The sequence below is a fragment of the Melospiza melodia genome, unplaced genomic scaffold (assembly GCF_035770615.1).
Source record: "Melospiza melodia melodia isolate bMelMel2 unplaced genomic scaffold, bMelMel2.pri scaffold_32, whole genome shotgun sequence".
Classification (NCBI taxonomy): Eukaryota; Metazoa; Chordata; class Aves; order Passeriformes; family Passerellidae; genus Melospiza; species Melospiza melodia.
The window spans coordinates 1634985-1657729 of record NW_026948638.1 but is presented as its reverse complement, the minus strand read 5'-3'; the positions used below and the strand labels follow the sequence as shown (position 1 = coordinate 1657729).

The following is a 22745-nucleotide window of genomic DNA, read 5'->3' as shown; positions in this document are numbered from 1 at the left end:
AAGCAATACTATTAATGCTCAGGATGTGTGTTTGGACACTGAACAGAGTATTTGCCACTTTGAAATTCATCCAGTCACTGACCAGAGAACTGTGCTCGTATATACTGGAAAAGGGTGTATGCTTGGGAACTGCTTGTGCTGCTGTACAAATTGATAGCAATGATGTTATTCTGTCTAGTAGAAACCATTCTAATCTCTGTATTTCTAATTTTGTTAAGATTATTTGGTGTTACTTTTCGTATTTGGTACCAGTAATATCCCACCAGCTGATTTAAGGCAATTACACAATGTATCACAGACTACCACCTACCCCTAGCGGGATGAACCTTACATTGGTAAAACAATTAATTAAGCACCAAGACCTATTGGAACGCTTGAAAGGAATCCAAGGAAGCGGAAAGAAAACCTTAATTACTGTCCAACATGATACAAAGGAGATAACCAGAGTTCTACAAAGAATAAAACAAAATATAGATCATCACTGGTGAGATGTGATCTTTGGGTGGTCACCAACTGCAAATGGAATCTTTAATAACTTGTGCCACCCCATTGTAGTTTTACTAATATTAGTTGGGATAAGATTAGGATTATCTATTATATTGTTAATTTGGAACTGGAGAATGCTACAACGAATGGCTGTACTAACCTCTGTGTCAAATGTACATGGTGAAGCACTAAAAGACACTTACTGTCGTGAAGGTTTTCATTAAGTAAAAGAATTTACTTATTTCCTAGGAAAGGGGGGGGGATGAGACAGAGTAAAGATCCATTCTGAATTAGGTGAAGTGTCTAAAAAAGGTGAAAAGTCTGTGAGGCCAAAGCTGAAGGAAAAACTCGCATGCCGAGACAGCAAGGAGACAGAGAAAGAAAAACAGAAAACACCACAAGGTCAATTTGCCCTCGACTTAGAAATTCCTATGATAAAGAAGAACTGGTGCTAAATGTCACACGGAATGAATATGTATAAACTTATTGAGAAACTGTATTCATATGCATTTGGAAGGGGGATAAAAGAAGACTCAAAGTCTTCAGAGGTATGCAGGCCTTTTTGGGGGACTTGCGTCCGGCACCCGTCGTAATAAAAGCATACCGGGCTTTACAACTTTTACAAAGTTGTGAGGTTTCTTCTTTTCTCTGAAAAACAACCATGGGGCCATTGTGACACTCTGGGGCCCCATGGAACCAAGGGGCCACTGTGAAACTGTGGCACCAATGAGAACATTGTGACACTGTGAAGCCCCATGGAACCAAGGAGTCCACTGTCAAATATTGGGGCCCTATGGAACCCAGGAGACCAGTGTGACAGTGCAGGGCCTGGTGTAACAAGGAGGCCATTGTGACAATGAGAGGCCTCATGGAACCAAGGACATCTTTGCAGATGACACCAAGCTGAGTGTGAGTGTTGATTCTGTGGGAGCATAGGAGGGCTCTGCACAGGGACCTGGACAGGTGGATCTAGGGGGTGAATCCAACAAGGTGAGGTTTAGGAAGACCAAGTGCCGAGTCCTGCACTTTGGCCACAACAACACCTGCAGCACTACAGGCTGGGGACAGAATGGCTGGACAGTAGCCAGGCAGAAAGGGACCTGCAGGGACTGATGGACAGCAGGCTGGGCATGAGGCAGCAGTGTGCCCAGGTGGGCAAGAAGGCCAATGGCTCCTGGCCTGGATCAGGAATGGTGCGGCCAGCAGCAGCACAGCTGCTGTGCCAACACTGATCTGCCCACAGCTCTGCACACAGACATTGCTGCTGCAGCTCCAGAGAAGGGAACAAAAGGGCATCTATGCAAAACAACTTGGCTGGGAGATCCTTTAGTTCCTTTAAAGCCACAAGTGCGTGGCCCCTCATTGACACAGTCTCTGGCCACAGGGAAGTTGGAGAGAAACAAAATGAGAAATGGCAAAAACAATGACATTCCTTTGTGGACAATATGAAAAACTAATACAAAGGAAAAAAAGAACAAACCACAACCAAAGCAACAAGAAGTATGAAAGATGTCTTTTAGTAGAAGTGATTGGCAGAAATTGGCCAGCGTTTTAATGTTCCTGAATGCATCCAGCCATCAGCCTCCACACTGCAGCCTTGAGCTCCTGGTTCCTCAGGCCGTAGATGAGGGGGTTCAGGGCTGGAGGCACCACCGAGTACAGAAATGACAGGGCCAGATCCAGGGATGGAGACAAGACTGAGGGGGGCTTCAGGTGAGCAAAGACAATAGTGCTGAGGAACATGGAGATCACAGCCAGGTGAGGGAGGCAGGTGGAAAAGGCTTTGTGCCGTCCCTGCTCAGAGGGGATCCTCAGCACAACCCTGAAGATCTGCACATAGGAGAAAACAATGAACACAAAACAACCCAAACCTAAACAGGAACTACCAACAATGAGCCCCAGTTTCCTCAGTTTAGACTGTGAGCAGGAGAGCTTGAGGATCTGTGGGATTTCACAGAAGAACTGGCCCAGGGCATTGCCATGGCACAGGGGCAGGGAAAATGTATTGACTGTGTGCAGCAGAGCATTGAGAAAGGCACTGGCCCAGGCAGCTGCTGCCATGTGGGCACAAGCTCTGCTGCCCAGGAGGGTCCCGTAGTGCAGGGGTTTGCAGATGGACACGTAGCGGTCATAGCACATGATGGTAAGGAGGAAAAACTCTGCTGAGATGAAGAACAGAAAAAAAAAGAGCTGTGCAGCACATCCAGTGTAGGAGATGTCCCTGGTGTCCCAGAGGGAATTGTGCATGGCTTTGGGGACAGTGGTGCAGATGGAGCCCAGGACGCTGAGGGCCAGGTTGAGCAGGAAGAAGAACATGGGCGTGTGCAGGTGGTGGCCACAGGCTACGGCGCTGATGATGAGGCCGTTGCCCAGGAGGGCAGCCAGGGAGATGCCCAGCAAGAGGCAGAAGTGCAGGAGCTGCAGCTGCCGCGTGTCTGCCAATGCCAGCAGGAGGAAGTGGGTGATGGAGCTGCTGTTGGACATTTGCTGAGGCTGCTGGGGACCTGTTCATGGAGAAAGGACAGTGACAAGTCAGGAGAGGCTGCTTGGAGCTAAACCTGGTCCATTCCTTGTAGACAGTCCCTATAGCTGGGACTCACTCACCCCCCTTCCTGCTCTGGGGGGAACCTTTGTCTGCAATCAGAGCACAGTCACACTCCCAGGTCACCCTGGGATAAACCAGACCCTGCCCAGAGTAGAGGGATCCCTGAATGTCTCCCCCTCTCTAAAGGTCTCTGGGTAAGGTCTCAGCCCCCCCTTGTACCAAGGACACTCACGGCTCCCTGGGCAAACCCAACAGCATTTCCTCAGCTGTGGCAGCTCTGCCCTTCCCCGTGTGACATTCAGGGAACTCCCAGAGGCTCTGGCACAGATTTGCACCCAGGAGGGCAGCTCAGAGCTTGGAAGGGCACAGCAAGGAGATCCCTGGCTGTGCCCATGATGGGATCTCAGGGAGGGGGCTCAGCTCATTCACCTTTCCCATGGACTGCTTTGCCCACAGCCCCACAGGTGCCAGGGAAGCTTGGACACCTCATTCCCATGGACACACCCCTGCCTGGCAGGAATGCCAAGGGCAGTGCCTGACTCAGCTGCTGCAAATGCCAGAGCCTCCCTGAGAGCAGCAGATAACAGTGACAATATCAGGGCACAGCAGAACCAAGAGAAGATGTTGTGTGCCTGAGAGGGCAGGGCAGAGACAGCCGGGCACTCAGGACAATGTTACCATGCCCACCTGTGCCTGGCACCTCCCACACAACAACAGTGCCCTCATCCTGCCCCAGCACTGCTCTCTTCAGCCCCCTCTCCTTCCCTGAGCATCTCCCTGGGCCTGGACATTCCCTCCTGAGAGGAGCCTTGTCCCTGCCAGCGCTCACAGAGCCCATCCCAGCCTGTGTGCCCTGGCCGGGGCCCTACAGAAACCTGCCTGTGTGCAGGGCCCTGGCTGGGGCAGGCTCTGTGTGCAGCTGGGCAAGGACAGCTCAGGAGAGCCCTGCTGGGCCTTGCAGAGGTGATGCTGCTGCTGTCCAGGGCTGAGGAGTGGCTGAGGGCCTTTGGGAGGCTCCCAGCAGAGATACTGACCAGCTTAATTTACAGTTCTGCAGTCCCTGTAAATGTTCAAACATTCGTTGTATGATCCTGTGTGTCCCTTTCAACTCAGAATATTCTGTGATTCTGGGATTACAATTCCTGTTCTGCTTCTCTCATCCCCCTGTTGTCTATAATCAAGAGAGAAAAAAAAAACCCTTCCAACTATGTTAGAACAGTAAAGTAAGAAAAGAGACACTTATAGGAAGCTTTCAGGTGTCCCAGTGAGGATGTAGCACATCCTGGCCCCTGATTTCAGCAATTTATCAAGGTTGATAAATTAGGTTATTTAACAGGAGCATCCAATATGAGATTCAGTTGCCCTGGTTACACACCCCTGGGACAACCAATTGGAGTAAGTCCAAAGGCTTCTTTACCTTCACTTTTTGTTCTGATTGTTCACATCGTGGTCAATTAAAAAAATGTTTTTGTAGGTTCTCTTCCTCATAATAAGATTATTGGATAATAAGACTGATATGACAGTATTTCAGAAATGTATTTAGACAGTGAGATTATTGTTCTAAAATCTAAGAGAAAGGTTAGGAACTGTACTAGAGTTAAATAAGGATTATAATTATGTAAGTATATAATAGTAATTTAATACTGTTAATTAAAAATGTAGTAGTGTTATGTAAGGATTGTAGATTTATAACTATATAATGGTAATTAACAGAGCTTTGAGTATATAAAAAAGTATAAAATGTATAAACCTTTTTGTCATCACCCCACCTTTCCCCCCTTCTCCAAGTAGGAAATTGAAAACACTCTCAGGAAAGCTCCTGACCTTTACAGCAATCCCTGGCTTACCTTCTTTGGGAAGTATCCTCTGGAGCTGTGCCCAGGCTGGTCTGGAGCTGGGAGCAGCCCTGCCCCACCCAGCCCCTCTCAGCAGCAGCCCCTGCCCAGCTCAGGGTGGCTCCTTCCCCCCACAGCTTCTCCCCAGCGCTGGGAGCAGCTGCCAGGGCTGGCTGAGAGCTGTCCCTGGCAAGCAGCAGAGTCCCTGCCCCAGCACAGCGCCCTGGGCTGCAGGACCCTGCTCTGCACAACAGCCCTGGGCACCCCTGGCTGCAGCCCCGGCTGCTCAGCCCTGCAGCAGAGCCTGGCAACAGGAGCTGCCTTGGGCTGTGCCTGGGCTGGGGCAGCAGGGAAAGCCAGCCCTGCCCTAGGGCCACAGCCCTGCCCTGGAGCAGCTCTGATAGTCCTCCTGAAAGGTCCTCAAAGCTGTGGGATGTGCCAGCTCCAGGAGATCCTGGCAGGAATGGCAGCTTCTCTTCCCACAGCCAGGGAAACCTGCTTCAAACCTGGGCTGATTTCTGCTCTAGTGAGCCCTGAGTGAGCTCTGCTCTGTGCTCCCAGCCCAGGCTGAGTTTAACCACTCTGTGCCCTGTGCTGTGCCCGGGGGGGCTGCAGGCAGTGCCCCAGCCCTGCTGGGCTGTGCACAGGAGCTGCTCCTGGCCAGAGCTGTCTCTCTGCAGCGCTGCCCTTGCCAGGAGCTGCCTCTGTGCCGGGAGCCTCTCTGCAGGTTTTTCAAAGGACTTTGATTTGGTTTTTAACTTGGAGTCTCTGGGAGGTTTCTGCAATCATGGGCTCCAACTATCCGCTGTAATTAGTCCCTGGAGAGGCTTTGTCAGTAACAACACTTATTGGGGCTCATTAATACTTCAGGGTACTTTAGTGTTTTCAAAGTATTTGGTGTTTCCCTTTTGATACAGGCTCTGTGAGAGCTTTGTATAATCATGGCCCCAGTTATCTGCTTTAACGAGTCCCTTGAGAGCTTTGTACTGACACTCAGTAGTGCTCATTAATGCTTTGAGATACTCAAGGTTTTTAAGGTACTTTGGATTTTCCTTTCTACATTGAGTCTCTGAGAGGATTTCATGCCATCCTGGCCTCCAATACTCTCCTCCAAGGAGTCATGAGGAGCCTGTGTTGGGGATGGACCTCAGAGGGACACATTCATGCCTCAAGACACTTTGGGTTTTTTGTCCGTCTTTCACTCCTGGAAAGGTTTGTGCAATCTCCTCTCAGGCCCTGAGGTTTCAGGGCTCAGGTCCAAATGCACCATGGGGCTCATTATGATCAAGTACATGCTGACAAACCATGGTTTTGCTTTGATTTCCCTCAACTGTAGTGCAGCTCACTAGGACGTTCTTTTTCTATTGTTACAGAGAAATATTTCAAATAGCTTCCAATAAATCCATATTCCTGGTTTAGGCGTGTATAGTTCTCTTTAGAGAAGAAATGATAGCAGCATTCTGTGACTGATAGACCCAGGGGCTTTCCTAAGGAGGTCTGGCCTGCTCTGAGAAGCTGTGTCTTGAGATCTGACCAGTGTGGAGAGCCTTGCTCCACATTTCCAAACCCCATCCTGTCTCTCCTCACTCACCTGGGGTCAGCTTATCTTGGAGAACTTGCTGCACTCAGTCAGAATGGGGTTTTTCTTCTTTTATTTTAGTAATCTAAAACTCCTAAGCTCCCTGTTGAAAACAGACACCCTCCTCAAGTGTGTGCCAAGCCCAAGCTGCCACCAAGACCACTCCAGACCTGCCCTGGGCCAGCTGTGAGGATGTGTGGAGGCCCAGAGCCCTGCCATCAGAGTCTCAATCCCCTAGACATGGAGGACTGGTTCCAGATAAGAGGAATAGGCTTTCAGGTTAGGGTGAGATGCTTTCTTCTCCCATTGATCTTTGCAGACACATGATTCATGTCACGTTATGTTACCCCATTGGCCCATTGGCCTAATTATCCTAGTTCAACTCCTATTGCCTACATTTGTTTAGCCCTAGAATGTTCTCCCTCTGTCCCTGCATTGACCCTAGTTTGCTGCATTCCTCCACCCTTGTTTCCCTATTGGCTGACCTGAGCTCTGACCCCTTCTCTGCACCATTTTCCCCCATATCCATTGGACTCTGACTCTCAGCTCACTACCCCATATAAGACCCTGTTCCCTCAGCCTACACCCTGTCTTCATTCCTGGACCCTGTTCAGCTGTGTACCCTGTTCCTGTACCAATGAACCCAGTTTGCAGGAGATCATATGAAAACCCATCCTGCCTGTTCTGTCAGCTTTCTAAGGTAGCAGTGAGCTTTGGGCTCATGAGTGCTGGATGCTACAAGGGCCTCAGCAGAGCAATGATGCTACACATGGCACCCAAACAGGGACATAATTTGTTAAGGTCTCCGGTAGCGTCTCCAGCAGTGATCCTGCCAGCCAGATGTCACTGGAAGCTGTACCCCTTCAGGTCAACCACAATGCTGAAATGAGACTTGAGTTTTATTGAATCTCACTGAAGAAGTCAACAATCCCCTCAACATCTGTGGGACCAGCTTTGCTGACAGCCCCACAGGCCCCACTTTGGCTGAAGATTGTGCCTGTGAGACTGAGAGTGAGTGACTGAGTGGCAGAGAGCTCCCAGGGGTTTGGGCTTTTGATTTTCCGTTCCTGTGGATGGGCATTTCCTCTTTCATTGGGTGCAGCTATGGGAAATAATCAGTTCCAAGCTGCAAAGGATGTTTTTGTTAAGAGTTGGAGAGTTTTAAATTTAGAGGGGAGTTCATTTTCTGAGGGGAGTTTAAAAGGTATTGTTCATGGTTATTTGAGGAGTTTCCTGATATGTCTGTTGATTCTATCTATCAGTTACTATTTTGGGATGCTGTTGGGAAAAAGCTTTATATTTTACAAACACAAGGGGTCAAGGGGTTTTAAAAGTTGGGAAATTGTATCTGTTGTTTCATTCAATTTATGGGATCATGTAACGAGTTCATGGTTCCAACCCATTGTCCTGGTTTATTCAATCCTCCCACCACGTTCCCAAAACCATGTTCCCTGAGAACAGGACAGGAGATGGAGCCCGCCCTTTGGCACAGACAAGCCATCTGCTGCCTGTCATCTCCCTTCCTTTTCTGTCCTCTCCTCAGGGTGGTAGTGGCCATGCTGCCCTGAGATGTTCCCTCACCCACATTACTTCATCTCCTGATCCTAATCCCTCTTCCTATAAATCACAAGATGGCAATGCTCCTGTTAGAGAGACGGCCATTTTAGATTCCCTTCAGCCTTCATCCCCATTTCCTGCCTTTGCTCGACGTACCTCCCCTGTGACAGGCCCCACCTTGAAGTTGAGTTCCAACCCTGGAACTGGACATGGGGCCAACTGGAAGGAAGCCATTTTGGCTACCAAAGGCCTTCAACACAGTGTGTTGCCAGTTGGCTGAATGCCCTACGCCCCTCCCAGCAGACCTGCTTCCTCTGCAGAGGAAGAGAGCGATAGCTTATCTGAGAGTGAGGATGAGCCCAAGGATTCTTGGAAGAGGATGCGGAGCAAAGCTGCGAAGGAGGGGGACTGGGAGGTGGTATCCAAGATTCAGGTGGCACCTGGGCAGTATAAGCGGGGGCCAAAACCTAAATCTATTCCCTATGGATTCCCATTTAGGTTTTGGCCCCTGCTTATACTGCACAGGTGCCATCTGAATCTTGGATTCTCTACCTCCATAGGGAAATTAAGGACTTAGTTAATGCTGCAAAGGACTATGGGAGGAGTTCTCCCTATTTTAAGAATTTGCTGGATGCACCATTTACTGCCCACACGATGGTACCATAAAATTTAATAGAGTGTATAAAAATTATATTGTCACCTGCTGAGTTTATTTTGTGGAAACAACTTTGGATAAATAAATTTAATGAATTGCCAAAAGGTTATGTTGAGGAAGAACGGTGACAACACCTCACAACGGACTGTGTTACCAGGGAAGGAGACTATACTAGACTGCAATATCAGGCTGAAGTCCTCCCCCGGTCAATACTGGAAGATCTCAAAGGTGCTGCAAGGTCTACCCTCCTGCACCTGGCACTTCTACATCCCACATTGACTTCACTGACATTTGCCAGGGCCTGGATGAGAGCTACATCAAATTTGTTGATCACCTTAATAAAGTGCTGGAAAAACAGGTAGATGATCAAAAGGTCTGGGATTACCTTATTAGCAAATTAGCTTTCTGTAATGCCATTATTGAGTGCAGAAAGGTTCTGGACACCCTCCGCCTTGTCCATGAGCCGACCATCACTCAGATGGTTGATGCTTGCATTTGCCAAGTGGTCTCAGACCGTGACTCCAGCCTAGCCAAGGCCACAGGCCAGGGTGCAATGGAAGCGCTGGTTGCAATAAATGTGCTTCCCCACAATACAGAATGTAATAAAGGCAGTGGAAACTGTTATAACTGCGAGAAAACTGGACATATAGCAAAAGACTGTAAATACAAGACTAACAACCGTTCTCATTTTTCACCCAGCCCTCAGTCCCAGAGCCATTTACCAAACTGTTCCTGAAGCCAACAGCACTACCAGACCTTGGGAAACCCCCAGCAGAGCTCAAAATGACCTCAAATATGAAGTTATTCCATCCCACCCTTCCATCAGTGATAGATGTCCTAGGTTACAATGTAAAGATGTATTCTATTCCAATCCTCAAGAGCTGTTGAAAGCAGGAAGGGCATTACTTTTTCCTTATCTCCTGTAAATGGGCCAATCAATGCCTTGCCATGTGACTCAGAGATAACTCCCTCTGGGAGCCATTTCTTGACCCACCCCATGACTTATAGAATGATTTTATCTCATTGCGAGATGCTCCGCCCAGTGGGGAGAAGTTAAGCATCCCCACCAGGATATAATCTGGGGTTTGGGACCGAACAAGCTGCCTTTCCACTGGATTTCCCAGGGAACAGCTGCCATTTCCATTGGATCTTCAGAGGAAGACTACACCGTACTACAGGATCACTGCTCCAACATAACCACATCTGCCACTCCAGGAGGACTGCAGCCACCATTCCAACTGGACTGCTAACAACACCCTGACCAACAGGGTGTCAAGTTGTATTCTGACTTTGTCAATGTTTTTTCTTTTGTATTATTGAATGCATTTTGTTGTTTGTTTTTTTTTCTTTTCCTAATAAATTGTAATTGTGACTTGGAGTCTCTCACTGGTTTTGCTTTCAAACCAGAAAAAATGGAAAAGCCTGAGCAGATTTCCTGAACAACAAACCCCACTCAGGAGCCACTTGCTCAGTCCAGGCTGCCTGGAATGGTGTCACCTTTCTCCAAGGGACAGTGTGAGCAGAAATGGTCTCTGGGAGCAGAATTCTCTGAGTCTTGCAGCTGAATTCTCTGTCCCTGTCCTTTCCCTGGATCTCTGTTGCAGATGGAGGCTGCTGGTGCCACCGTCACCATTAACATCTCTTTTGAACGCAAACAGATGTTCCCAGTTTTATTAAGAAGGATTTGCTCAATGTTTCTACAAAACTTCTGTATTCCTCATGGAATGAAGGGACCGTTTTGACCCTAAGAGGGTGACATGGAAGCAAGGAGTCAATTGTGACCCTGGGGTCCCATGGAACCAGGGGCCCATGGTGACACAGCAGAGCCATGTGGATCCAGTGGACCATTGTGACACTGTGGATCCAAGGAGACCATGGAGACACTCCCAGAACCTCATGGAACCAAGGAGTCCATGGTGTCCTAGTGGGGCTGCATGGAGCCAATGGTCCATGGTGACACTGCCCATCCAAGGAAGCCATTGTGGCACTGCGGAAGCTCATGGAGAGAGGGAGGCCATTGTGACACTGAAGAAATTCATGGCACTAAATATTCATGGTGACACAGCAGGGCATCATGGGAACCAAGGAACCTCTGTTTGCAGTATGGACACTCATGGAACCAGGGGCTGTTGTGGCACTGCAGAAGCAACAGAGCTGCTGGACCTTGTCCCCTGGCCCTGCACAGCTCCTTGGGAGGCATGGCAGGAGCAGCACCCTGGGAGACTCGGGAATGCCCCTCTGGGATCCATGACACACACTCCCAGCGGCTGGAATTCCAGTTCCCAGCCAGGAAAAGATGTTCCTGCCCTCAAAGGCAAAGCTCTTAAGAAGGAGCCAAAAGCCAAGTGCAGCAAGATCCTACAATGACATTTCACTGCCAGCCTTCATAACTTCACCCATGGTTAAAGTAGCTCATGGATTGGGAAGTAAATCAGGGCAGGATCTTTGGTGGGAGCTGCCCTGGGTTAAGGGAGACACTGAGAGAGAAACAGAGCAGGCAAAGTGAGGCAGGAGAGAAAGGAGGACACCAACACAATCAGCTGAGAAGATGGCACTCTGAAATCAGAACTGGAACTGATGGAAAATGAATGGGACAGAAATCGATAGTTCTGAAAGTTTTCTTTACTATCAAAATAGATCACACACACCCAGACCTACACAATCCCAATCCCACACCCTCAAATTTCGATCTCACTTCTCCCAATCTCCTTCCAACACCATCTCACCCTGGAGATTGTGGAATCAACTAGATATGGCATGGGACTGAGTTTTTCTGAGGTGGGAACAATTTGACATGAATTGAGCCATTTTGGGGTAAAATTGAGGTGTTTTCAGTGGGATTGAATAATTTTGAGGTGACAGACCAATTTATCTTGAATTCTGGAGTGCAAGGATATGGAGAATACTTCCTGAAATCCCCCAAGAACACACAAATCTTCCAGAATATTCCTCAAACACCGGTTAAATAGTAGGATTTTCGATATCCTTGATCAATTACTTTCTTTTTTGTCATATTTCAGGTGTTTTTAAGTGATAAAGAAAAATCAGAAGAAAATTAGGGCCAAACCAAAAGGATAACCAGCCAGGTGTCCTCCCAACATGGATCACAGGAAATGTGGGTCACCAGGGCTCTGACCAATGTGGATCCTCCCATGGGGGATGAAGCTAGAGCGGTGCACGAAGCTCTTCAGCAGTTGGCGCACTTGCAGGACTTCCCTTACCGGTGTCTCCATTGGTGTCTGGTCAAGTCAGAGCTGCCAAAGAAACTCTTCCCACACTGGGGACACTCGTAGGGCCTCTCCCCAGTGTGGATGTGCCGGTGGGTGACGGGGATGGAGTTGTCCTTGAAGCCCTTCCCACAGTCAGGGCAGCAGAAGGGCCTCTCCTCAGTGTGAATCCACTGGTGGCTGAGGAGATTGGAGCTGGTCTGAAACCTCTTCTGACACTTGGGACACTCATAGGGCCTCTCCCCAGTGTGGATTATTTGGTTGATGATCAGCTGGGACCTACGACTGAAGCTGTTCTCACATTCCCCATACTTGTAGGGCATTCCCTGGTGCGGATGCTGTTGCCTTCTGATGCAAGGCGAGGCGACCTGGTTCTGAGGAAATGGCACGGCGACCCAAACTCTCCAGGGTCACTCGGGCCAAGAACACACGCAGACACCAGTATGGTGGATGGTTCAAGACCTTTATTGTCCCGCCTCATTGGGTTTTATACTGGGAAAGATTTTCTCTACGTCAGGGGGTCTTACCTTACTGTAATTGGTTGGTAAGGAGTAGAAAGTTACTAATGTTAGGGGGGACAACATTCTTGGGTGATCCCTTATCACTAGGCGTTAGGGGGAGAGGAATCCTGCTGCTTTCCGTGACATCGCGAGATTTTCCGAGCGCCTGACCCTATCTACTACATCTCCCCCCTCCTTTTTCACAAATGAACGAAGTAGTCATATACATAGGCACTGAAATGAGGCATGGGGTTGTTCACAAAGAAAGGGGTTTGGTAAACCTGGGTAGAAAATCTTGTGACTGGCAGTGTTCCCTGGTCGAATTCACAGCAGTTGTTGCCGGCCTATGAACAGGATGTTGGCCCGTTCTAGGCGGGTCTGAATGACTTAGACCAGCTTGTTCAGCAGGCATGGTCCGAAGGTGACAGCTAAAAGTAGCATTGCCAATGGACCTATTAGGGTAGAAATTAGGGTGGTTAGCCATGGTGATCGATTGAACCAGGACTCGAACCAACCCTGTTGGGCTTCCCTGTCTTTCTGTCTCTGAGCCAGTCTGTTCCAGAGTTCTGCCACGGAGTCTCTCACGACTCCCATGTGGTCTGCATAGAAGCAGCACTCCTCCTTCAAGGTGGCCCACAGGCCCCCCTTGCTGCATGAACAGGAGGTCTAGTCCTCGCCTGTTCTGCAAGACCACTACTGAGAGCGAGGAGACTGACTTCTCTAGAAAGGAGATGGATTTCTCGATCGTCTGCAGGTCCTTGTCAATTGTTTCCTGCAGCTGTGACAGTCCTTGGTGCTGGGTTGCCAAGGCTGAGACTCCTGTGTGTTTAGAGCGACTCCTTTGTAAAAGGGAGGTTCGACATCATAACAAAGCCAACAGGATTCGGTTAGGTTAGGGTTAGATTCGTTCAGGGATAGGAAGGTAGCTTCTAACATACGAAGGATTGGGTCTGAGTCCGACCCGGCTGAATGGCCTATCTGAAAGGCTTCCGCATGGCCAATTGGGATATCAGCGACCCTTGTGGTCAAGGCTTTGGGGTGGGTCACGTTTCTCCCTTTCGGCACGCTTTTAATCATGTTGTTTGAACAATGAAAACCTTACAGAACATTAACCCTTCCTAGACGAGTGATAAGAGTGGAGGAGGACGAAGGAAATGAACGAGTGATGGAGGTCTGGACCAGAGAGAGAGAGTGAGCGATGTTGAAGGAATGGAAAAGATGGAGTGGCATTTTATGCTGGACTCTTTTGTGTAGCCATGGACAGAGCTATGTTTCCGTGTGATACAGAGACTGAGTCCAGGGGGAGAAATGTCCCAGTGCCAAAGAAGATTCAGTGTGGGTACCCCTCGGCCCCAGGGGGTATATAAAATATGGGGGGGATAGATGTCCCAAAGGTGGGAAGGTGAGATACTGTGCTTTTCTGGAACTGGACAAAGCATCCTTAAAAAGACAACCCTGGAAGCAGTCCTGATCCCTGTTCGGTGGTGAGAGCACCGGAACAAGGACGGAAAAGGCCACCACGACACATGGAAGGACTCCCTCTCCTCTTGAGGAGTTGAAAGTTTGAGCAATCTAAAGGGTGGTGTTGGACCCAGAACTGGTGATTTTGGAGGATGTATTGTATTGGGAATTTAAGGGGGAGGAGGGGGAGAGTGTTTTTTTGTGAGGTTTTCATTTTCCTCGTGTTTTCTTTTTTTTTTCTCTTCTTTTGTGTGTAGTTTAGTAATTGTTTGTGTGTAGCTTAGTTAATAAACTTTTCTTTATGTTTAAGTTGGAGCCTGCTTTGCTTATTCCTGGTCACATCTCACAGCAGACACTGGGGAAAAGGTGTACTCATGGGGGCTCTGGCTTTGCCAGGCCCAAACCATAACACAGGCCTCAAGAACATAACTCATGTATGGAGGCTGATGTGCCAGGGCTCACCTGTGAAGAGACTGAGGAGAGAACAGCAGTGTCTTGGAAGGGCTGGAAGGGTGGATTAGGAAAAGGTGGAGCTTTTTCTCCATAATGGGAAACAGCCAGATAGAGAAATTATACCACAAATGCAGAAGGGGAGACCAAGACTGGACATGAGGAGATGAGAATTTCCCTCCCAGGGCAGGGCTGTGGTGCAACACATCCCCCAGAAAGAGCCTGGGTCAGCCCCAGGCTTTGTGTGGGCAGGCAGGAGGCAGAGCTGTCAGCAAAGGAAGGGCCCGGCCAGGTGGGGCAGCCAGGGGATGCCAAAAGCCTGCAGGGACAGAGGCGCAGGGCAGGGACACCGTGTGACAGCCTGGGTGGCACAGGGCACAGGGATGGGCAGCAGCTGCAAGACAGCCCTGCCAGAGCCAACTTGGGCAGCACTTTGGCCGTGGCTGCTGGGCCTGGGCCTGAGGCAGGAGCAGGAGACAAGTGATCCTTGCAGGGCTGGGGCCTCATTGCCTCCTTGTCCCTGCTCAGCAGCCTGGCAGGGGCCACCCCATGCTCACCCTTGCCATTGCCCATCCCCACATGCCAGTGCCCATCCTGGGAAGAGCCCTGAGCAAGGAGGGAGGGACAGGATCTGCCTGGCCAGGGGCTGGGGCTCAGGCCTTGGCCCTTTGCATTCCTCAAACACATCCAGGTGTGCTCAGTACCAGAGACACCTTTGCCTTGTTGGTCCCCAGCTGTCACCACTGCCAATGCCTCCAGTGTTCGGCTCTAAGTGGAATCTGGGGACACTTTCCCACTCGTGTCTCTCCACAGAACCCATTAAAACTTTTTTTAAGTTCAGTGTTTCGATTTAACTTTGAGTTCTTGAGAAGTTTTTTGAACGCTCTCTCAGGGACTGAGCCTGATGTAAAAAACACCCAAGCCCCAAGAGGCTCATTAAAGTCCTTGTGCTGTTTCTGTGCTGCTGAGCTTTAAAGGAACAGCTCTTCCCAGGACCAGCTCCTCTCCCAGCCTAGCAGGGCTGAGGGCTCTGCCTGCAGGCACTGAGGGGACAGGAGCCAGGCAGAGACAGGCTGAAAGCAATCGGATTGGGAAGACATTGAGCTGAGACTTCACTTGGGGAAAGATCTTCACAGCCCTGTGCATGGTGAGTGTGTGGGTGCAGGGCAAAGTCCCCTGTGCTCCTGGAGGGATCTCCTGAAGCCAGCACACCCCACAGCCTGGGGGATGTGTCAGGAGGACTCTCCCAGTTTCTCTGTGGCACAGGAGGAGTAGAAGGAGGAGAAGGAGGATGTCCTGCAGAGCAGGGCTGCCCTGGGCACCGTCAGAGGGACAGGGCAGGATGGCTCCTGCTGCCAGGGACGGCTGCAGGCGGTGAAGCTGGGGCTGCAGCCAGGGCTGCTCAGAGCTCCAGCTCATGCCCTGCTCATTTCTGAGAGGACCTGTCATGAACTCATTCAGGGCAGGAGTTTCCTACTTGGGTCTCTGCTTTCCTGAATCTGTGCTTCCACTTTTCCCTGGCTCAGCTTGGGGGCAATGGAAACTCAGCTGTTCACAGGGCTGGGAGCAGGGGCTGGGACTCTTAAATCATCACCCTGAGGATTCCTTGGCACCTCAGCAAGTGCCTGCACCTGCCCAGCCCCCAGATCCATTCAGTGTCAGCTTTCCATGGTGCCCAGGCTGGGGGAGCTGATCTTTAATCCCTGCAGGGCCCAGCAGCTGCAGGGCAGGGCTGGCCCAGGGGCTGGGCTGGGCTCTGGAAGCTCTGGCAGGGAAGGAGCCCGGGGCCACAGGAGCAGCTGGGGCTGGGACAGCTCCAGTAGCAGAGCCGTGGGCAGGCAGGGAGGGAGGCAGTGCTGAGGGAAGCCCTGCTGCAGGGCAGATGTGGCACCTGCTGGGCCTGCCCTGCAGGGCACACACTGCCCTGAGCAGCACAGCTCTTGTGTCCCCTTGCAGCCAGCACAGCCCTCAGCCCGGGGGCTCGGGGCCCTCAGTCCCTCCTGGGCCAGCAGAGCAGCCCCAGAGATGAAGGGCATCTCTCTGGCCATGTGCCCATTCCTTGCTGACCAGGGCCTGAGGGCCACTGTCCTGCCCTGCTGCTGCCTGGCAGGGGCTGGGCAAGGCTGACCAGGGAAAGGCTTTTCCTCAGGCCTGGCTCTCTCTCTCTCCTTGCCTTGCCCAGGTGCTGCTGCCATTGCTGAGGGGCTCTCTGCAATGGCAGTTCCAGCTGCAGGGCCAGGCCCAGCCCTTGGGCTCCTCCTGTGCAGGCTGAGCACAGCAATGGGGTGTCCCAGCTCCCTGTGCCCGGGCAGCTCTGGGCAGGGCAGCCTGGGAAGCTGGCAATGAGCCCACTCTCCTGACTCTGGGAAAGGCAGGAGCCCCTTTGTGTGCCAGGGATCCCTCTGCTCTTAGCAGTGTCTCCTGGCTGCCCAGGCTAACGCAGGAGTGGATTTCAGAAAGGTGCAAGTGCAGGGCAGCTGGAACAGGAGAGAGGGACAGAGCAGCTCCCCTCAGTCTGCACTAAGCCTCAGACAATCCTCCTGCCTCCCTGGACTCTCTGTTCTCCCGCGGTGCAGCAGAATCTCTTGTTCTGCCTCCTGCAATCCCCATCCCTTCATGCAGGCAGCTCCTTCTGCCTTGACTCAACATTCTTTATACAAATCCCAAAACCAGGACTGGCCCCTGCCCTTAATGTGCCCCTGCACTGACTTGGGAATAGGGCTGACTCCCAGGTGTCCTGCAGACCAAGGTCCAGCTCCTCACACAACATTGGCCAGCAACAATCAGGGCTCCAGCAACAAAGGTGAAGGAAGGTCTCCTAGACACAGACAAGGGGGAGGTGTTTAGAGGCAAAAAAGGGTCTATGAAAAAGGGCTTTGACTCTTCTGGAGAAATCTCCCCCCAGTTTTCACTGTAATTCCTTCTTGAAAAGGTTTCAATGTCCTGAGGCAGCAAATGTCCAACAGCAGCTCCATCAGGCACTTCCTCCTGCTGGCATTGGCAGACACGCGGCAGCTGCAGCTCCTGCACTTCTGCCTCTTGCTGGGCGTCTCCTTGGGTGCCTTCCTGGGCAACGGCCTCATCATCAGCGCCGTAGCCTGCAGCCACCACCTGCACACGCCCATGTTCTTCTTCCTGCTCAACCTGGCCCTCACTGACCTGGGCTCCATCTGCACCACTGTCCCCAAAGCCATGCACAATTCCCTCTGGGACACCAGGAACATCTCCTACACTGGATGTGCTGCACAGGTGTTTTTCTTTCTGTTCTTCATTTCAGCAGAGCTTTTCCTCCTGACCGTCATGTGCTATGACCGCTACGTGTCCATCTGCAAACCCCTGCACTACGGGACCCTCATGGGCAGCAGAGCTTGTGCCCACATGGCAGCAGCTGCCTGGGCCAATGCCTTCCTCTATTCACTGCTGCACACAGTCAATACATTTTCCCTGCCCATGTGCCATGGCAATACCCTGGGCCAGTTCTTCTGTGAAATCCCGCAGATCCTCAAGCTCTCCTGCTACAAATCCTATCTCAGGAAATTTGGGCTCATTGCAGTTAGTGTCTGTTTATGTTTTGGCTGTTTTGTGTTCATTGTTTTCTCCTATGTGCAGATCTTCAGGGCTGTGCTGAGGATCCCCTCTGAGCAGGGACGGCACAAAGCCTTTTCCACCTGCCTACCTCACCTGGCGGTGGTCTCCCTGTTCCTCAGCACTGCAGCATTTGCCTACCTGAAGCCCCCCTCCATGTCCTCCCCATCCCTGGATCTGGCCCTGTCAGCTCTGTACTCGGTGGTGCCTCCAGTCCTGAACCCCCTCATCTACAGCCTGAGGAACCAGGAGCTCAAGGCTGCAGTGTGGAGACTGATCACTGGATGCTTTCAGGAACATTAAACTGCTGGCCAGTTTATGCCAATCACTTCTACTAAAAGACATCTTTCATACTTCTTGTTGCTTTGGTTGTGGTTTGTTCTTTTTTTCCTTTGTATTAGTTTTTCATATTGTCCACAAAGGAATGTCATTGTTTTTGCCATTTCTCATTTTGTTTCTCTCTAACTTCCCTGTGGCCAGAGACTGTGTCAATGAGGGGCCACACTCTTTTGGCTTTAAAGGAACTAAAGGATCTCCCAGCAAAGTTTTTTTCCAGAGATGCTCTTGTGTTCCCTTCTCTGGAGCTGCAGCAGCAATGTCTGTGTGCAGAGCTGTGGGCAGATCAGTGTTGGCACAGCAGCTGTGCTGCTGCTGGCCGCACCATTCCTGATCCAGCCCAGGAGCCATTGGCCTTCTTGGCCACCTGGGCACACTGCTGCCTCATGCCCAGCCTGCTGTCCATCACTTCCTGCAGGTCCCTTTCTGCCTGGCTGCTGTCCAGCTACTCTGTCCCCAGCCTGTATCACTGCAGGGGTTGTTGTGGCCCTGGTGCAGGACCCGGCACTTGGTCTTTTTAAACCTCACCTTGTTGGATTCACCCCCTAGATCCACCTGTTCAGGTCCCTGTGCAGAGCCCTCCTATGCTCCCAAAGAATCAACACTCACACCCAGCTTGGTGTCATCTGCAAAGATGTCCTTGGTTTCATGAGGCCTCTCGTTGTCACAATGGCCTCCTTGGTACACCAGGCCCTGCACTGTCACACTGGTCTCCTGGGTTCCATAGGGCCTCAATATTTGACAATGGACTCCTTGGTTCCATGGGGCTTCACAGTGTCACAATGTTCTCGTTGGTGCTGCAGTTCCACAGTGGGCCCTTGGTTCCATGAGGCCCTAGAGTGTCACAATGCCCCTATAGTTACATGAGGTCACACACTGTCGCCAAGGTCTCTGTGGCTCCACAAGTCCCCTCAGTGTCACACTGGACTCTTTGTTTCCATGAGGCCACACAATGTCACAACGTTCTTCCAGATTCCTGAAGGCCCCATCATGTCACCGTGGCCCCTTGGTTACACAGCATCCTGCAGTGTCACAATGTCCCCTTCGTTGCATGAGGCCCCACAGTTTCACAATGTCCCCTTCGTTCCATGATGCCCCGCAGTGTCAGAACGGCCCCTTGATTCCACTGGGCCCTGGAGTCTCCCAATGGTATCCTTGGTTTTGCATTGCCAAAATGGTGAAACCCCTTGGTTAGACAAGGCCCTGCAGTGTCACAATGGCCTCTGTGGTTCCACGAGGACCCAGAGTGTCACAGTGCACTCCCTGGTTCTATTTGGCTCAAGAGCACCACAATGGACCCCTGGTTCTATGGGGCTGCACGGTGTCACCATGATCCTCTCAGTTCCACGAGGCCCTGCAGTGTCACAATGGCCCCAGAGTGCACAGAATGCCAAAATCAAATGGGCTGGAAAAGACCTTTGGGATCATCAAGCCCAACCAATACCCTAATACTCCCTTGTCACCCAGACCATGGCACTAAGTGCCACTGGAGAGGGACAGTGACTCTGCCACCTCCCCCCTGGCCAGCCCATTCCAATGCCCACTCACCCTTTCTGTGAAGAACTTCTTTCTATTGTCCAGCCTGAACCTCGCCTGGTAAAGCTTAAGGCTGTGTCTTCTTGTCCTGCCCTCCAGCAGATCCACACTCACACCCAGCTTGGTGCCATCAGCAGTTTGTGCACGGTGGACTTGATCCCCTGACCCAGATCATCAGTGAAGATATTAAACAGGACTGTGCCCAACACAGATCTCTGGGGGACACCACCAGTGCCTGGACACCAGCTGTGTGCAGCACCATCCCCACCACTCTCTGGGCCCAGCCTCCAGCCAGCTCTTAAATCTCCCAGCGAGGAGGGAACCTGCCCAAGCCGTGGGCTGCAGCTTTTCCATGGAATGCTGTCAGAGAGTGTCAAAGGCTTTGCTGAAATCCAGGCACACAACATCCACAGCCTTTCCTGCATCAACAGGTGGGTCACCTGGTCATAAAAGGAGATCAGGTTGGTCAGGCAGGACCTGCCACCCCTAAATCCACATTGGCTGGCTCTGACCCCTTGGCCATCCTGTGGGGGCCCTCTGATGGCATTTAGGGTGATCTGTTCCATAACCTTGCCGGGCACCCAGGTCAGGCTGACAGGCCTGGAGGTCCCCAGATCCTCCTTCCAGCCCTTCTTGGGGATGGGCTCACACTGGCACCTCCAGCCCTCTGAGACCCCCCTGCAGAGCCAGCACTGATGGTGAATGATGGAGAGCAGCTTGGGGAGCTCATCCACAGCTCCCTCATCCCCCTGGGATGGATCCCATCTGTTCCCAGAGACACCTGTGAGCATCTGAGTGGCTCAGCAGGTCCCCAGCTGCTTCCTCCTGGATTACAGGGGGGGCTGTTCTGCTCCCTGTGCCCATTTACCAGCTCCGGAGAACACTTGTCCTGAGAACAGCCTGTCCTAATATTGAAAATTGAGAGAAACAAGGTATTAAGTAGCTCAGCTTTTCTTTCTCTTTAGTTTCTATATTCTCCACTACATCCAATAAGGAATAGACATTCCCTTATCCCTCCTTTTGCTATACACTTTTTTATACAAAGTTGTTTTTTTTTTAATTTTTTTTACAGAAGTGGCCAGGTTAAGTTCTGATTGAGCTTCACGTATCTAATTTTCTTTTGGATAACATAATGACATCCTTAAACACTTCCTGAGTTGCTGGTCCTTTTTTACACCGGAGTTCCCACAAAATCTGAATGGGCAGGCAAGCCAGTCATTTTCCTCACTAGGTCATCTTTTGCCACACTGGCATAGGCTGCTCCTTCCTCTTAGGGTTACTTTCTTGAAATGTGTCTATCCTTCCTGGACCCCTTTGTTTTTAAGGGCTGTTTCCCTTTAAAGAATGAGGACCTGATTTGGTACTCCCCAAATCAGCATCCTAAACAGGCCAAAGTCTGCCCTTCCTAATTCCAGTGCAGAAGTTCTGTTGCTGCCCCTCCTTCTTTCACAGAAGATCACAGAGTGGGCTATGACATCACAGAATGGGGTATATGAGGTCATAGAGCAGATATGACATAACAAACTGCCTCTGTGATATCACAGAGCAGGCTGTGACAACACAGGTTAGAGGTATGACATCTCAGAGCAAACTGAGACATCACAGAGCAGGCTGTGACATCCCCGAGGGGCTGTGTGACATCCCAGCAGGGCTGTGTCAGGTCACTGGGTTGGTCACTCTGCCCCAGCTCCCCCTCACAGTTTCTCCCAACAACTCCAATGCTGTTCATGCCCAGCAGGGTCCCTGTCCCCCAGGATCCCCCCGGCCATCCTGGAGCCACAGCCTCCACCAAAGGATGTTCCACAGGATCCACCCCAGAGCCTGACATGGGGACAAGGGGCCAGGACAATGTGACCAGGACATCAAGGACGTGGATTATCCAGGTCACTGTGGCCTGGATTGGATTGGCCAGGGCAGGAAAGATGTCTGGCAGCTGGAGCAGGGTCTGGGAAGGGCCTCCAAGGTGGGGCTGGAGCCCTTGGGCTGTGAGCAGAGGCTGAGGGAGCTGGGCTGGTCCAGCCTGGAGCAGGGAAGGCTGAGGGGCTCCTCATGCCAGCCTGGCAGTGCCAGCGAGGAGGGGATGGAGAACACAGAGCCAGGCTCTTCACACAGGGCTGGTGGGAGACAAAAGCCAATGGGTGGAAGGGGAAAGAGGGGAGATCAGCCAGGGCATGAGGAGATGAAATGAGTCAGGCTGGTTTCAGCATTTCCTCACCACCAAAAGCAGCCTGACCTCCCTTTCTGCATCCCCCACTGACAGCTTTGCAAATCAGGAATCATTCGAGCTGTTTTACACCCACTCCAGGATGAGCATCCTGATACAAGAACTTAATTGTGTTTACATCGATCATAGAACCATGTTTGTCTAAATAATTTTAGTATGGAAATCACTCGTGAATGATGCACTCATCAGACACTGCTGGGACATTGCACATAGCTCAGGGAAGAGCTGTGATTGTTATTAAATTGTGTCCTGTTCAGCTATGGTCTGTTGGCCATGAAAAGAAACTTTCTGTGCCTCTGAGTCCCACCAGTTCCTGACCCATAAAGGACACAAACCTGTGTTTGGCCACCACTGGAGTTCTGGTTCCCACTCCAATGGTGGCACCTGCACCTCCCTCCATGCCCAGAGCAGAGCTCCCTTGTCCCAGAGAGTCCCTGGCAATGCAGGAATGAAGGAAACAGGACAGGCTGTGGGTATCAGGGGCAGGGCACAGCCAGGGATATGGGGTGGTTGTAAGCCCAGGGCAGGACCTGGCCATTGGCCTTGGTGAGCCTCATCCAATTGTCCCGGGCCCATGGATGGCTCCAGCCTGGCCAGATCCCTCTGCCAAGCTTCCTGCCCTCCAGCACAGCCACACTCCCACCCAGCTTGGGCTCACCTGGGAACTGACTGAGGGTGCTCTCGATGGCCTCGTCCACATCAGCAATAAAGAGATTTCACTGATCTGGCCCCAATCCTGAGCCATGGGGACACTCCTGGATGTGACTCC

At 51.2% G+C, this 22745-nt stretch overlaps 1 protein-coding gene across 1 annotated transcript; it reads right to left on the bottom strand.

Moving 5' to 3' along the window:
• Positions 1-2037: 2037 nt before the first annotated feature.
• LOC134434158 (olfactory receptor 14C36-like) lies at positions 2038-2970 on the bottom strand. Its single transcript, XM_063182841.1, has one exon. The coding sequence runs from the start codon at positions 2968-2970 to the stop codon at positions 2038-2040; it is 933 nt and encodes a 310-aa protein (XP_063038911.1).
• Positions 2971-22745: the final 19775 nt, after the last annotated feature.

What these genes read in the sequence shown, in the direction of transcription:
- LOC134434158 (XM_063182841.1), bottom strand. Translation starts at nt 2,970, where the DNA reads ATGTCCAACAGCAGCTCCATCACCCACTTCCTCCTGCTGGCATTGGCA.